General features: G+C 44.1%; 1 protein-coding gene across 4 annotated transcripts in view; it reads left to right on the forward strand.

The window, feature by feature from the left end:
• Nucleotides 1-15,858, forward strand: part of CSNK1E (casein kinase 1 epsilon) — a 50,105-nt gene extending 34,247 nt beyond the window's left edge. For all 4 annotated transcript variants that reach the window (XM_053405133.1, XM_053405134.1, XM_053405132.1 and 1 more), the window contains exons 6-11: nucleotides 7,074-7,244; nucleotides 8,934-9,082; nucleotides 10,572-10,764; nucleotides 11,104-11,243; nucleotides 12,482-12,547; nucleotides 14,221-15,858. In XM_053405133.1, coding sequence (XP_053261108.1) covers nucleotides 7,074-7,244; nucleotides 8,934-9,082; nucleotides 10,572-10,764; nucleotides 11,104-11,243; nucleotides 12,482-12,514 — 686 coding nt within the window. In that variant the 3' untranslated portion in view covers nucleotides 12,515-12,547; nucleotides 14,221-15,858. The remainder of the gene's footprint in view (nucleotides 1-7,073; nucleotides 7,245-8,933; nucleotides 9,083-10,571; nucleotides 10,765-11,103; nucleotides 11,244-12,481; nucleotides 12,548-14,220) is intronic.
• The last annotated feature ends 344 nt before the right edge of the window (nucleotides 15,859-16,202 follow it).

Raw genomic sequence — 16,202 nt, forward strand, 5'->3', positions numbered from 1 at the left:
AAGTTTCACGTGCTTTGTGTTTTGAGATACATTTACTTGCATTTTCTTTAGTGAGTCTGTTTCTGAGTGATTGGAGGTGTAGGGAGTGGGCTTCACAGTCTCTTCCTTGAATAAGGGGTTGTTGTTGTTTGTAGTGTTTGCTAACATATTTACCAGCTGAGCAAAAGTGACCCAATTCTGGACAGAATGTGTCTAGTACCAGTGTCCACTGGTAAAGGGGTACAATCCATTCTTCAGCTTTAAATAATCCTAATAAGCTCCTAGGGAACAATGGGGTTCCCAGGAGTAGAGCTTTAAAATAGTATTATTATCCCCATCACTGGTCCCTTAAGAGAAATATTAGTTTTGGCTTTTTGTATGAAATTCTAGCTGAAGGAGACTCTTAAAACGTGGAACCTCATAACTAGGTATTTGCTTTTGCCATCATGGCAAATTGTCTTCATGCCATTTGGTTGGTTGGTGTGTTCTTTTGATAAAGATGCATATGTAAGAATCTTGCAATGATGAGCTTCATCAGCGGTAGCCAACATGGTGCCCTTCAGATGTTGCTGGACTTTAACTTGCATCATCGCTGACCATTGGCTGTACTGGCTGGGGCTGATGGGAGTTGTAGTCCAGCAACATCTGAAGGGCACCATGTTGGCTACCGCAGTGTACATGCTCTGTAAAGGCTGATATTTCAGACAGCTTGGTCTTTTTTAGATAGCAGTACAGTATGAAACACATGACCCGGAAGCTGTACGCCGGCTCCCTTGACCAATAAAGTGAGATGAGCACCGCAGCCACAGGGTTGGTCGTGACTGGACCGGTCAGGGGTCCCTTTACCTTTACAGTATGAAACAAAAAGCAAATTTTTATTTTTTAAATGGTATGGCGAGTCTTACACAACTATATTGTGAGGACTAGTGCTTATTACTGATTCAAACAGGAATCTGATAAAGAACTTTCCTAATAAATTAGTCATCCAATTAGTTTCATGAATGTGAGAGACCAGTTGGTAGATTAGTATTGTTTGGGATGCTGTATATGCTCTTAAACATCATTGGGGGTATTGGTAGAATATGGTTGCTATTTGTATATATTTCTCTCTTATTTATTGTGTAGATGCTCTGTGCTTTGCAGATTGGAATTTTTCCTTCTCATTGTAAACCATTTTGGGTACCTTCTGTAGAAAAGCAGTATACAAATAATAATCTTGAGTTGTGGTCTGTGATAGTTTATGAAAAGAGCTGACAGACCACGGTTTGTGATCAGTCAGCAAATTAGAATTTGAAACCGTGGTTTGAAATTGCGGCTCATGCTGTTTTTTGGCATGCTGTGTCCCCCTTGGCCAACCATAGTTAAGGTCTCTGATCTGCCTCCAGAGGTCATTATGCCTGCAAATGGGGATGCTGAATAGACAGAAAATGAAATCAGATAAGCAGCCCAAACCATAGTTGTGAACCGCCCTGAGATCTGCGGGTGAAGGGCACCCACAAAACTATGGTTAGTACAAAGCAAGATTTGCCTGTTTTTAGTTGCCTGGATTGCTAAAATGTGTGTTGGTCTTTATCTGCGCCTGTTGTGCAGGCCATGTGTACATGCAACAAGATTAAGAAGTTTACAATTGTCATGCAGGTTGTGTACAACTTCCTGCGTGGTGTTTTTCGTGTAAGAATTTTTTCATGGCTGAGGGGTTCCTTAGTCAAGGTTCTTTCAGCAACGCTAACTGCTAGACTGTGTATGTAGTAGCCATGCATAAATCAGTCCCAGCTGCTGTTTGCATGAATGGATCTTTTGGACTCGGCAAATAAGCAACTAAAGTGTGTGTTTGAATGTTGATTGGAGGGACCTTAAGACTCAGCAGTCTGACTTGCGTATTGTAATGAATATTTTGACATTCCTCTTAGAAAGGCATACTGTATAAACCTGACTGATCTAGATATTGCAACCTTAAATAGTAACCTGCTGGAAATTCTGCTTTTTTGTTTTTCATGTAAATGAGTGGCTTGTCTAATTCTTGCAAGGCTAAGTGATCACAAGCTTTAAATAAAATAAAAAAAATCTGTGGTGGGGGAAATCAAACTCAGGAAGCTGTAAATCAGTAAGCTACATTGAGCATGCAGATTTTGGAAATGTATTTTTTATTATTTATTATCTTTTATGTTTGGATATTGTGGTACTGAAGGGCGGGGTGTAAAACACCTTCACTATTGCCACTTTACTATGCAGGAGTTTACTTTAAATGCACAATACTGAAAGGCAGGGTGTAAAACACCTTCACTATTCCCACTTTACTAAGCAGGAATTGTGTTTTACTTTAAATGCACAATTACAGCCAGAGTTCTTCATTTAAAGAAAAACAAGTTTAGTGACCAGAATCTCATGTTAGATTATGACACAATATTATGTGCAGTACTATGTACTGTGATCTATTTTGAGGCAGGTCTACCAACTTGGAAGCCCCTGGACCAAATGCAGCATGCCAGTCATAGATTGCTGGCGGTCTGGGGCTGCATAGTCGCGCCCCCAGGCTGACCCTCCGTGTTAACATAAACTCTGCACTACTGAAACCTCGTAAATAAAATGGGCTTCAGGCACTTGTTGTACGCAAGGCCTAGTGGATTGTCTGAAGTCTTGTGAGGAGTCTAGGCAGGAGCTATAATTGGAGCCGGCAAAGCTTTTAAATGGACGTTTGACAAGTTTGCCATTATTCAGAGTCTAGAATTTTGTGCTTTAAAAATACCACCTTCTGAATTGTCCAATGTGGTTGGTTGACTTCATTTTGGCTGCCCAGCTTTAGCAGCGATTTTAATGAATGAACCTAGTACATTCTTATTCTGTAGTATACTTGTGTTTGACTTTTTAGGAAGGAGGGGGGGAATGCATTCTGTTGAACTTAATTTGGCTACAGTATTCTAAATTTGAATGTGCAGTGCAGTGATTACAGTGTCCAGAGGACATGCTGGGTGTGTATCTATTCAAACACTGAGTCGAGCGCTTCACCTGGACCTTGCAGGAAATAGTACTAGGAGGAATAATTTGGAAAAGGCAGCTCTCTAGTCAGCATGGAGTCAAGCATTCCAGTCAACTTTCACATGCTCAAAATATGTCTTCCAGCATATCCTGCACCCTTTAGATCTCGAGATATATGAAACAGACACCCAGAAGTGCCCAGGGAGATGGCCTGTAACAGACTTTGTCTAAATAGCTGGAGGAGAAGGGCATAAATATCCGAATGGTGATTCCTCCCCTCTCCTTGCTCCAGCTGGGCCCCAGAGCCTTCCTGCTGATCCTGCCTTCTAGCATCTATAGTTGATTTCATGCCAAAGTGTAAAGCATTATCCACACACTCCAGGTCAGGGAATCAAAATTTACTGATTTCTCTGATTTTTAATGCCAGTCAGCAGCAGGCAGGATCAAGCCCCGAATTGGCGAGATGTTGCCTGATGCTGCCGCTGCTTCTCCAGTGGGTTGTGGGTGGCGCAGGTGGCTGTGGCAGGGCAGGGCGCCACTTCCTGTTAATGCCCCAAGTGGCAAAATGGTTAATCATGAGCCTTGGCCCCAAGCACTCCAAAGCTCCATTCTGATTTATGATTCAAAATAGCTTCTGGTGCTGCGGAAAGCAGTGAAAAAGTAGATGCACACCTGCTTCTCAAGGTTTTTCTGCTGCCATGGTGAAACCACCTACAGTGTCTGAGACCAAGTCAATGTGAATAAACATAAAACTTTTCAGAAGTTACATTAAAAACAAAAACAAAACCCTGCTCCTCCCTGTTAATGTGTTAATTTAACATTGTTCTCCACAGACAGTTGAGCGCGTCTGTTCAGCTGAAGGAGCTGTATGACTTGAGTTGTGCCACAACAAATTTATTAGCATCCTTTAATGTGCCTCAGGACTTTGGTCCTCTGCTGTAGCAAAAACAAACCAAAGGAGGCAAGCTTGTGTTTAGAATACAGGATAACACAAAGTCTCCACCCAGGAGCCCAAAGGGTACGCAGGTGCTGAAACTTCCCCTTGAGGCACCTCCCTGAAGTCTGTTGCTTGTCTCTGAGGAGAGCTCTGGTGCTAGTCGTGAGCTCAGCTGGAAGAAAAGCGCTGGGGTGAGTGGGGGAGAGGCTGTGGCAGGCACAGGTTCAGGGTGCCCCTGCCAAATGAAGAAGGACCTTTTTGGGGGGAATAGCATCCTGGCAAGGGGACAACATTCCCAGGCACTATCCTGCTGGTCTCCTTTTGCACCAAGTAAAGACCTTTGTGTTCACCCAAGCCCTTTAAAAAAGTCTTATGAAACCTGGACTATCTGTGTTTACCTCTTGGGGTGCGGTTTAAATGTTCGTTGCATTTTTCTTTATATTATGTGTACACACACACACACACACACACAGAGAGAGAGAGAGAGAGAGAGAGAGAGAGAGAGAGAGAGAGAGAGAGAGAACTGTCCAGGTAACATGTTACGTTAGAAGGTGCATACAAGATATATATGCATATAGATAGGTAGAAACACACACACACCTCTGCTTTATATATGACTGGGGCAGCCCCACTTTTCAAGATTCACATTTCTGTTCCCTTTGAACCTAACAACTTTTTCACTTTTCGTTTACAATTTTTTTTTATTCTGCCTCTCCACCAAATAGTGCTTAAGGCAGCTAACAGTGATAAACTTGTTTGTTAGCTTGTTCATTTCATTTGTGAATTGCTTCTCATGAAGCATCCCAAAACACTTCAGCAATAAAAACAAATATAAGAACAAGTTTCAAGTCCAATAGGGAGACACATTGGGTTTTTAAAAATACCCAGTAGTTGGGGAGAAAGGTCTTTGGTGGGTACTGAAAGGGCGATAGAGAAGACATGCCTGCCTTATATGAAACGCAAATGAGTTCCAGAAGATGTAAAATGCAAAATATGGGTACTTCTCTGGGGTTTGTGTGGTCTGTTTTTCTTAAAAAAGAAAAAGCTGCAAGCTGCTTTTCTCCTACTGTATTTCCCCCTGTATCTGTAAAACTTTAGTAGTTTAATTTGTGGCGGCTTATAGCATTTTGTATTGTAGCGTTTGTTTTAGAATATTGAGTTTTGATTACTTACTTATTTGTAACCTGCCTTTCTTCTAGAAAGCTCAGGGGAGTGCACACAATCCCCCTCCCTGCGTATTTTGTCCTCACAGTAACCCTGTGAGGTAGGATTGGCTGATAGTGTCTGGTCCAAAATCACCCAGTGAGCTTTGTGACTATGTGTGGATTAGAACCAGAATGGCTGTACAGTACTTCACTTTGAGACAATGAAATCCTTTCTCAGTGATTAAAAATTCACTTGGGTCGTTGCTGCTACTTAGCCGCAGCACGGGTGCTGAGGATAAAATTGGATCAAGATGCATTGTAACCTGCCTTGAACCCTTATAAGCTAGCTGAGTTGTTATTAGGGAATGCTGGAGAAATTAGTACAATAAGAAAACAGCAAAAGGGAATACTGGATCATTTTTCATACTGACACTGTGATGAATATTGCTCAGTCTGTGTACTAAATAGATCTTTTGGACAGGAAGCTCTTTGCTATATGGACAAATCTTTCAGAGACGGAGCTTCTTCTGTAGTAACACCCCACCCCCCACCCCCGTTCCTGATACGATCCAAAGAAGGAAATGGCACACATACAGGGAAGAGAAATCCAGCCACAGTAGAAAGATATTTCGGCCAAATGCACACTAGAGGCCAAGTAATAAAGGTCAGGGCCACAGTCCATCACAGTTAAGCATGCTTAAGCCCATTTGATATCAATGAGCTTAAGAGTGCTTACCTCTGTACTAGATTTAATTTTTCTTCTCCTCAGCTGCACACTGAAATATGAAAGGTTTCTGTTCTGTTCTTGTTTTTTACATTACTAGTGCTCTCTGAGAATTTTTCAGCTATTCTGGCATACGGTAGGGTAAAAAGGCAGGGTCAACTGAAACTTTAGGTAGCAGGAAACATGAAAAAGCAGAAGGATAGACACTTGGTGCCACATACGTTTTGGTCATGTGTGTTTCTCTCTCTCTATTTATATTTATATTTATATAAAAAATAGGGCAGGCAGACAGAAGTTATCCCTTTATCAACACACTGTGGTCTTGATGAAAATCACTTCCTTGAAGCTGCTATTTACATCAGGAGGGAGTTTGCATTTAGACAGCGGCTGCTATTTCAAAAAGACAGGCCAAACCCACATGCGTTAACATAACACACAGTTTCCCCCGCCCTGAAACCAGTGCTAAATGCGGGTGTGCCATCCTTCTTAGCATCTGAGGAAGGACAAATCATATACAAAAGATAAGTTGAATTCTAAAAAGCATCTAGAATTGATTTGTATCATCAGTTAGTACAGAGACTTGTAAATAAGCCCAGAAAAGTTACAAGCCTTCTGTACACACACACACCCCACACACCAAACACATGGGCCTGCTAAGGGCTAGCAGAGGAGAGATGACTCTGTCCCCCTCCTCCAGCAGGCTGTTGCCTTGCTTTGATGGGAGTTGAGGAGATGGGTTTCTTCCTCTGGCCGCCTGTTTGTTTTCTACTGGGCACCACCAACCTGATCCGTTGTCTGCATGCTATTCCTTGTCACCCATGGCTACTAGGCAAGTGCTTAAATACAAGCCTGATTATACATTTACTTTGGGTTATTAACTTTGGCTTCTGTTGGTCATGGGGAAAGGTAACTATCGAAGCCTTGATTACAGGAAATCTTTGCCCACAGCAGTTTCCTCAGAATCTCTTCTTGAGTGCCTACTTTTTCAAAGAAAAAAGAAAGATAGCTGAAACTCCAAAGATCTTGAATTGTGTACCAGTTTCAGTACCTCTTTTCCCTTCCATGGTTTTGTGCAACACATAGCCCTGCCTGGATCTCAGTCTTGCCACATACTTGCAGGACTCCGTCAGAGGGGATGAGCGCTGGGCCTGCTTTTTAAAATATAAATATAAACAAATCTTCATTTCTTGGCAGGATAAGCCAAATTCTCTGTTCTGTAGCTTGTCTAGATCATCACCTTGACTTTTCTGACGTAATGCAAGCTATTGCTGGAATAGCTCTGCTTCATGCATGTGTGTGCATCTGTTTCCAGAACAAAGTCGCCGTGATGACTTGGAGAGCTTGGGCTATGTGCTGATGTACTTCAACCTTGGCTCACTGCCTTGGCAAGGCCTGAAGGCTGCTACAAAGCGCCAGAAATATGAGCGCATCAGTGAGAAGAAGATGTCGACGCCCATCGAGGTGCTCTGCAAAGGCTACCCTTGTAAGTTCTTCCTTTGCATGCACAATTTGCATGTGCCCTTGCATCTCCTACACTCAGAGATTCGTGTCTCCATAAACATAACTCAAATTTGTCTAGTTGCCATCTTTGCATGGGCTCTGTGACCTTGCTACCTATTTAGGATCGAGATGAACATTGTTCCTCTGATTGCAAAATATTGGGTGAACAATCTGAGTGGCTGGGGAAGTCCAGCCAGTTGGGCGGGGTACATATAATAAATAATAATAATAATTAGTATTTCAGCAGGTTCTGCCCCCAGTAGTCTAAAAACTGTAGCTAAAGGGGCTGCCTCAAGAGGTAAAGGACAAGCCTGGGGAAGGGTCATAGCTGAGTGGCACAGTATCAGTTTTGCATACAGAAGGTCCCAGGTTCGATCCCCAGTTAAGATTAGGAGAGAGCTGTCCGAAACTTTGGAGAGCTGCTGCCAGTCAGTGTAGACTCTACTGAGCTAGATGGCTTAGCGGTCTGACTTGGTATGAGGTGGCTTCCTATGTTCCTAAAGCCTTGCTTGTACCTGAAGCAGTCCGCTGGGTATATGTTGGGCAAGCTCATTTCAGAGTCTCCAAATATAGGCCTCTGGGGCTTACGCAGAGCAGGATTAAGTCCATATGCTATCCCCTTTATAGAGGGAATTGGATGCCTTAAATGTGTGTATTCAAGTATGTTAAGTCGCAGAGTGTGATGGACAAATTTCACTGCCTATGAACAGATGCACAGCAGTCTGTCTTTCCTGCTTAAAGCATGGCCTCTCCCTGTACAGCACCAATACCAGAGGTGCATGCCCTCCCAATATACAAGTCCTGAGTCTCGATGGGCGGCCCTGTATTTGTGAGAGGAAGGACTGGAAATCTGGGAGGAAAGTGGGAGGGGTGGCATGCAAGCCTGCCCGTTGGTTATTTCTCTCTGGTTTTGGGGAAAGGGGGGGTGAATTTGGGGGCATGTATTTGGCAGGTTTCTGTGGGAGTGAACTGGAGTAAGAAGGGGTAGGAATAGTCATGTACCAGCTACCTCTGCAAATGGACGAAATAAAAAGGGTTTTTGCACCAGGTGGGCTTTAGGCTTGATGACAGAAGAAGCACCACAGCTGAAAAGGTCTTTTCTTGGCTCCATAATATGACCCCAAGAGGACAGACAACAAAAATCTGAACTGCTAGCTAGGCTTGTTTTCCTTTCCCAACATTGCTGCCTAAAGTTGGTGTGAGAAATAGCCAAAATATGAAATGAACGCAACCATATAACATGTTCACGCTCCTCTGGCTCTTTGAAGTTGGAGAATTTATCATGGTTTATTTAAATCCTGAAAAAATTAAAACATACATAAAATAGAAAGACAAACAGGAAAACTGAAACATAATAACAAACCATAACAGAGTAATATTAACAGCAGATAATGTATCTAAAGATCTAAAATACATTAAAAGATATTAAGTCTGGTGAAATTTCTGGGGGAAACGAAAAAGGCTTCACCTGGTGCTAAAAGTTGACAACTTAGTGCTGGGTGAGGGTCTCAAGGGAAGGCATTCCACAACTGCAGTGGCACCTTCAAAAAGGCCCCTCTAGTAATCTATAAGATGAAGACTTTATGAAGGCAAATAAGAGAAGAGCAGTGCCTCATTGGGGGGACTGCTGTGCTTGATGGCAACTAATAATCTCTCCCTGCTTTTCTCCCAGCTGAGTTCTCAACATACCTCAACTTCTGCCGTTCGCTGCGGTTCGATGACAAACCAGATTACTCTTACTTGAGGCAGCTGTTCCGCAACCTCTTCCACCGCCAGGGTTTCTCCTATGACTATGTGTTCGACTGGAACATGCTCAAGTTTGTGAGTAATTCCAGTTCTGAGCCTTTTTGTTGTATCCTGGAGTCTGTGTGGTCTTGTGAGCTGCAAGTGGAGGCGAGTCGGGTGAACAATAGGGATGGACATGCTTGAAGGTCTCTTTTTTATTGATGGACTCTTGTGTTCACACATTATACTACTAATTCTTTTTAGCAGCAGAGTTCTGTGTCCTGACCTCAACTGCTGTTTGTTTGTTTTTCACATTAGAAGCAAGTTCAAAACCCTGTATGGCTGTAGAAATAAGCTTGGAAACAAGTGCATAAAGATCACACCCACACAATTCATTTAAATAATATTTAAAGTGCGTAGCTTCTTCCAACAAATCCTGGGAACTGTAGCTTGCCCCTCACAAAGCTACAATTCCCAGTACCTTCAATAAACTACATTTCCCAGGATTCTTTGGAGGAAGCCATGTGTTTTAAACATATGATCAGGATATGACTGCAATCTCAGAAGACACACGATGGGGCTTCTTGTTCTGCACTGCTCCTTGTTGGACCATAGCCAAATCTTGTTGTGATGGGGCCTAAATATATGTTGAAGTGGCACTGTAAATTGATGGGAAAACTTAAATATTTAGTTGCTGTGTTCTTAGTTCTGGCTAACCATGAGAGCATGGGCTGGTGGGTGGTGTACCCTCTCGCTCCCCTTCCCTGAATGTTCAGCTTTCTTTTTTCTTAAGTGAAATCAGTCTCTGTCCTCAAACATAAGTTGATTAGATATTAGATAACAGTATAAGAGCAAACCAAGCCCCTGATCTAGCAAGTTGGAGGGGGCAGTTGTATACCTGCACCTGGCCTTGCCTGGCCTCCTCCTGCAAAGGGAGCTTCACCCATCAGCAGGAAAGCCCTTCTGCTGAGGAGCAACCGCATGCATCTGCCCTAACAGCCTGGGAGCTGGCACAGCGAACGGGCATTTACCACCACCTTCTGTCCTGCTTGGCATGATCATCAGGTCTGTGGATGCAGCGCTGGCTGCGTCACTCCACTAAGCCGCACCACTGCCCCCCATGAGTTATGGTTGCAGCATAAATTCCAAGCATTTGTCTCTCATCTAAGCGCCTTTGCACTCTATGTCCAGAACACTGGAAGACAGGGCAAGTTACCATTTACTGAGCAGCAGCAGCAGAACATTGCCTAAACTTTTACTTCTTTTCAGCGTGAAAAGGGTAGAGACTCATTCCACTTTTTTAAAAAAGAAAGAAAAGGAAAACTGAGCATTCAAGGAAGGAGCCTAAGGGGGTTCACTGTCCACCCGCCCCCACTCCCTGTCATGGTTAGAAGAAATAAAGAAAGCAAAATAAACCAGCATATGGAAACTGTCCTGTATGATTCAGCATGACGGTTTTCCTTCCCCCCGCCCCTGAACTCTTATCTCGTTGCTAATTCTGCATATGAATAAAGTGATTTTTACCCCTTCCTTTTTTAACCTGCTTCTAAAATCTGGATGTGTTCTGGGGTGTTTGATATTCCAGGGAGCAGCCCGGAATCCTGAGGACATGGATCGGGAGAGGCGAGAACACGAGCGAGAGGAGCGGATGGGGCAGCTCCGGGGTTCAGCTACGCGGGCACTGCCCCCTGGACCTCCTGCCGGAGCCACAGCTAACCGCCTCCGCAATGTCGCTGAGCCCATGGCCTCCACACCCACCTCCCGCATCCAGCAATCTGGTGAGTAGAGGGAAGGTCACATGCAAACCTCTTCTCTGCATAGCAATGAATTGCACAGCCATGGGCTCGTTCCTAAGTAAAGTAAAGCCTCCGTATGTGTAACTACAGCTGCTCACCTTCACTGCTGCTTGCTCTTGCCTTTTCCATTCCTCCCCCCTCCAGTGGCGGCGGCAGCAGTGGTGGTTGTGGGACTCTTACCCCGTCTCTGCCCTGCCTTTATCCTGTTCAAAATTTAGAGTTTGAGCTCCAAGCGGAACAGACTCTTCCTCACCCCTCCTTTTCTTACATTGCTCTGCAAAAAGCATCAATTTTACAAGTTAGTAATTTGCCCCTTGCCAGGAAACACGTCCCCCAGGGCAATTTCACGGGTGGACAGGGAGCGGAAGGTCAGCATGAGGTTACACCGAGGAGCCCCTGCAAACATCTCCTCGTCTGACCTCACAGGGCGGCAAGAGGTGTCACGGATTTCAGCGTCACAGGTGGGTTCCTACCAGCGGCCAAGTGGGGCCAGAACTGCTTCCATCTGCTTGTGGGCTGTGGCTAGAATTAAGAAAATAGTAGAGTTAAGAGTCTCACCAGGTCATGTTAATCTGGTAGCTACCCAGTTGGTGCAAATCCTTATTCTGCTTCTTTGTGGGACTGCGTTAAAAATGGCCTGCTCCTCTGAAAACGATGGCAATTACATCCTTGTGTGAAAGGGGAGAAATTACCAACCTTCCAGCTGTTGAGAATTTAAACATTCTGGCAGCCCAGCGTGAGAAGCAGAACAGCTAAGCTAGCTGTGTTGCAGGGCTTGTCATACGCTGAAGTGAAAAAAAGAATCTTTAGTCTGAATTCGTGTGTGAAGTGCTATCAGAATAGTCACGAGCCACCAAATATGTACAGCAAAAATACATTACGGCTGCTAATCTGCTTTTCTCCCGCCAAGATACATATGGCTCAGACCCATGGGGTATTTTGCAGATTAATAATAGTTCATTGAATTATGCTTGGGAGTCAGTGTTGCAGTGCAGCCTATGTGCATTCTTGTCTGCTGATGTCAATAGGAGGCTCTTGCGTTCCATACTAGTTGAACTTCCCGATTCTTTTCAAAGACACAGCCCCATTGCAGTGATTTATTCAAGTCAACAACCAATATGGATGATTTTAACTAGGGAAAAAAGAACAAAATCCTTGGACTAGCTGGAACTGGTAGAAAAGCACTCATGGCTGCAGCAACTGCCTGCTTCCCCAAACTGGGAACAGGATCAGCCAAAGGATATGTATCATAGCTGTCAACTTTTCCCTTTTCTTGCGAGGAATCCTATTCGGAATAAGGGAATCTCCCTTAAAAAAAGGGAAATGTTGACAGCTATGATATGTATGTGTGTGTGACACTGTCTCCTTGGAATCTAGGAACCATCAGTAGTCATCATTGCCTCCTTTTTTATGGATTTAGTTATAGCTTTATTAACTAATCATCAGTTAAATGATTCTTGAATCTGCTGAAAAAGAAGTCAACTGGGAAATAAGGCTGAAGTGCATTCAGTGGCAAGCCATCTACCAGTACTTTGATGAAAATTATCCTGTGTTTGTAGGTTGTTGAATGTATTCCTTGGAAGGAGGGGGTGGGGTCTTGTTGAGACAAGGGTGGGAGAAAGAACTTGGATGACATGTCTTTACCCACCCTTGCTAAAGTTCTCTTCTGCAGCCTACTCACTTCTCTGTTTGTTTGTAGACAAGTGTGCCATTTGATCACCTGGGGAAGTGAAGAGAGGATTCCACCGGACCAGTGTTTGCTTAGGTGAGTCTCTGCCTAACCCCTTCTCTTTTGTCTACATGGATAGTGAAACTTCATGGGTTGATATGCTTCCTTTCTGCATGTAACCCCAGCATAATGCCCCATGGTTATAGAAATGGCCCAGTCTGTGAACAAGTGGGATGTTTGAACAGCTCCAGCTGTTTAGAACCTATGACACGGAGATCTAAACCTTCATTCTCTCTGTGTCTCTTGGTTGGTAAATGTTCCAGGCCCACCCAGTATCACAAGGCCATTTTTGAACATTAATGGGCATGGCTAAACTTTGGCTAACATGCCATGATTAGCAAACTGTATAGTTTATTGCTGTGGAAACATGTAACCCTAGGCATATATTAAGATACTGTTGAGGAATGCATTCACTCTACCAGCTCAACTGCTAGGAGCTACTACCTAACAGTTGTAGACCTCACCCTTGAGTCGCACTCACATGGGACTCTTGAAAGATGCAATGTGCACAATTCTTTAGCACACCATAGCTTGCTTTCTTGTCCCCTCGGGTGAAATCAGTTGGTCAGAATGCCTTTTCCAAAAACAGCTTGCTCTGCACTTCCATACTTGGTTGGAAAGGCATATGAGGCAGGTTGCTACTTGCCTTTATTGCAGAGGGTGAAGGAAGGTAGCAGATTAAGGGAGAAGAGCAGTGACTTGAGTCCTCTTCCCAGAAGCATGCAGATGTTGATGTAGGAATAAGCCACTGCTGTTTTTAAAAGCAGGCCTTTATGTAGCTTACTGGACTTGATCCTAACACTCTAGCGCTCTTTGGGTGTTCTTTCCTCTGTAATTACCATTGTGTGGGTGGCGGGGAGAGAGTGCAGATATGTTCCCTGGCCTCACCTCCCCACCCCTAAAAATTACATCATTGTAGCTTTTCCCATCACTCCCCTCCACATCTTAGGGGCTGAATTTCTGAATCAGGAAGCCTGCCCTGCTTCTGTAGGCTCCCCTTGCGATTATGAACCCTGATCTGAAGAAGTGTGCATGCACACAAAAGCTCATACCGATAACAAACTTAGTTGGCCTCTAAGGTGCTACTGGAAGGAGTTTTTTAAAATTTTGTTTCAACTATGGCAGACCAACACAGCTACCTACCTGTAACTAGAACCCTGATCTATCAGGGTTCTCAGTTGTGCCAGGAGCCTCTTGTGGAGCAGAGCAGCCTGCCAATTGCAGAAGTTCAGCCCCCAACCTGTGCAAAGCTGCAGGAGTGTTGATGGTGTTGTGATCAAAGGAGAGGGGCCGTGGAGTGTGCCCCTGGAATCGCAACACCCTTCTGATTTAACCCGCCTTTCTTGCTGTGTAGAATTTTGACTTTTCTTTGGGAGGTGGGAAGAGGCTAACTCTTCTTGTCTGATGCTTCCAGCATTAACTAAGGCGAGCATCTTTTCAGTTTTGGGGCTGCTTCCAGGATAAAGCAGTGCACGCCCACGTTGCAGGTACATTGTGAAGCTGAGGGAAGGAACAGGAAGCACCATGTATACTGTTTCACAAGTGTCCTTTCTAAAGAGGGTCAGTGGCACAATCGGCTGACACATTTTCACAAGAGTTGCTGCTGTGTGTAGTACTAGTAGTAGGTTTGTCATAGGGTCTCCACTGTTGGATGGGGGAAAACGTTTTTAACAATGCTCTCTTCTTTTTCCCCCCTTTTCTTTTTCTAGTGTCTTCACTGTATTTTTCTTTTAAAAAACAAAATAACAAAAACAAATTTAAAAAAAGAAAAAAAGAAAAAAACCCCAATTTTCCCCCCCTGCCAGCAACAAGGAGAGGAACTGCCCTATGCTGGCGTCCATGTCTTTTCTGAGATCGTTGCCTGCGTTCCCGAGCCCAACTTGCCTTGGACAAAGTCACAGACGCAGGAGGAGCCTTGCCGAAACACCTCTGCTGCTGTCGCGCAGTTTCATCTCCGTAGGCCTTGCCCCATTTCACGCCAGCAGGCTGTGGCCAGCCACCCCCAGCTTCTCGCTCCCTTTTTTTTTTTATCTGTTTGTATCATTGGAAAAAGGAAAAAAAAACACACAACACAAAAAATCAAACCCCCGACTTCCATATTTTTTAAAAGTTCGGTTTGTGTAAGATGAAATTTGTTTCCAGCATAATTTTAAATTCCGTTGGGATTGGGGGGGGGGTTTGGGGAGGGGAGGGTCGGGGGCGGAGGAGGAGGAGGCAGAGGAGGATGTTTGCAGCAGACTTTTACAATTCCAGGCCAGAGTGGTGTCAAAAGCTGGCTTTAACATTCATTTTAAATGTGAACTGCAGTTTCTAGCAGGTTCTGCCTTTGTGGGTGGCAGGGGCCGGGGTGGAGCAATGGTGGAAGAAGCATTCAGGCATTCTTTCCCTAGGGGACACCACTGCCCCTCTGTGCATTCGCGGGCATGTTGGGAGATGCCGCGGGCAGACCAACAAGGCGAACAGTACTGGCACAGCGGCAGTTGCGTGCGAAGGGTGTGCATATGGGGTGGAGGCATGTGCTGCGCAAGGCAGGAGCAAATGTGAAGGACGTGGAACTGTTGCCTGCCTCATATGCAGGCAGTGGGGGGTGGGTGGGCGTCTCTTCCTTTTTAAAAAAAATTTGAAGCAAAACTGTTTGCGTGTGTTTAGTTTATATTTTTTAATTATTATTTTGTACTTCCTCAGGAGCCGGGGAGGGTGTTGAGGACAAAGGGGAGAGGTATGTGAAAATAACAGTGGGGGGAGAGTCCCTGCTTTTTACTTCAGGGGGTTGGGCCTTGTGTACCACCAGTTTCCCAAAGGACCACCCCAGCTCAGACGCACAACCTCTCTTCACGAAAAGGTGTCTCCCACCCTCTGTATTCACCCCCCATTACTATTTTAATTTTTTTTAAATAAAGACTTGAGGCTTTCCTTAAGAAAACTGATCCATCCTGGGATGTGCATCGCCGCACTCGTTACCATGCCCTGCAGCCTCTTGCTTGGCACACTTTCTTAATTTTATTTTTTACTTTGGACAGTGTGGAACCATTGGAAGTGGGGGTGGGGCTTGGCATATTTGGTTCTTTTTATCCTTTCTATTTAACACACAGCTCTTTTTATTTCTCCCCCCTAATTTATTTACCCTGCTTACTGTGTCTTTCTTCCTTTCTCTCTCTCTCTCTCTCCTTTTTTTAATTAAAGTAAAAAAAACAAAACTTTTTATTACTTTTAAAAAAAACAAAAACAAAAAACCTTGAAGAACTTTGGGGGGGATTTTGTACTTTTTTCCTGTGTAAATATTGGACTTTTTTGAGCTTTATCGTGGTTGTTAATTTGAAGTAATAAAGTAGAAAATGATAAAGTGATGGAAGCATCCGCCTTTTTCTTTCTTCTCCTCTTCCCCTTCCAACCTGGCTGTGATAATGTCATGTCGGCAGGAAGTCTCATCTTACATATAGCCTCCCTCCTGCTCTGTTTCCAAGTTCCAGGAAAAAGATTGGCAGGGAAGAGAATGTACACCATTTGTACACCTAAAAATAAAGCTGATCTGGCCTTCAGGTTCATAATTGATATTGGTCTGATAGCAGAAGAGTCATCTGAAATGTGACGCTCCTGAAGAAATGCTGCCTGCCTTTTGGTCTTAAAGGAAGAATAGTGTGCAGAACTAGGAATCTCTAATTTGGTTCAGGGGCCCTTCACTTTCTATTCT

Source organism: Podarcis raffonei, chromosome 10 (assembly GCF_027172205.1).
Source record: "Podarcis raffonei isolate rPodRaf1 chromosome 10, rPodRaf1.pri, whole genome shotgun sequence".
Classification (NCBI taxonomy): domain Eukaryota; kingdom Metazoa; phylum Chordata; class Lepidosauria; order Squamata; family Lacertidae; genus Podarcis; species Podarcis raffonei.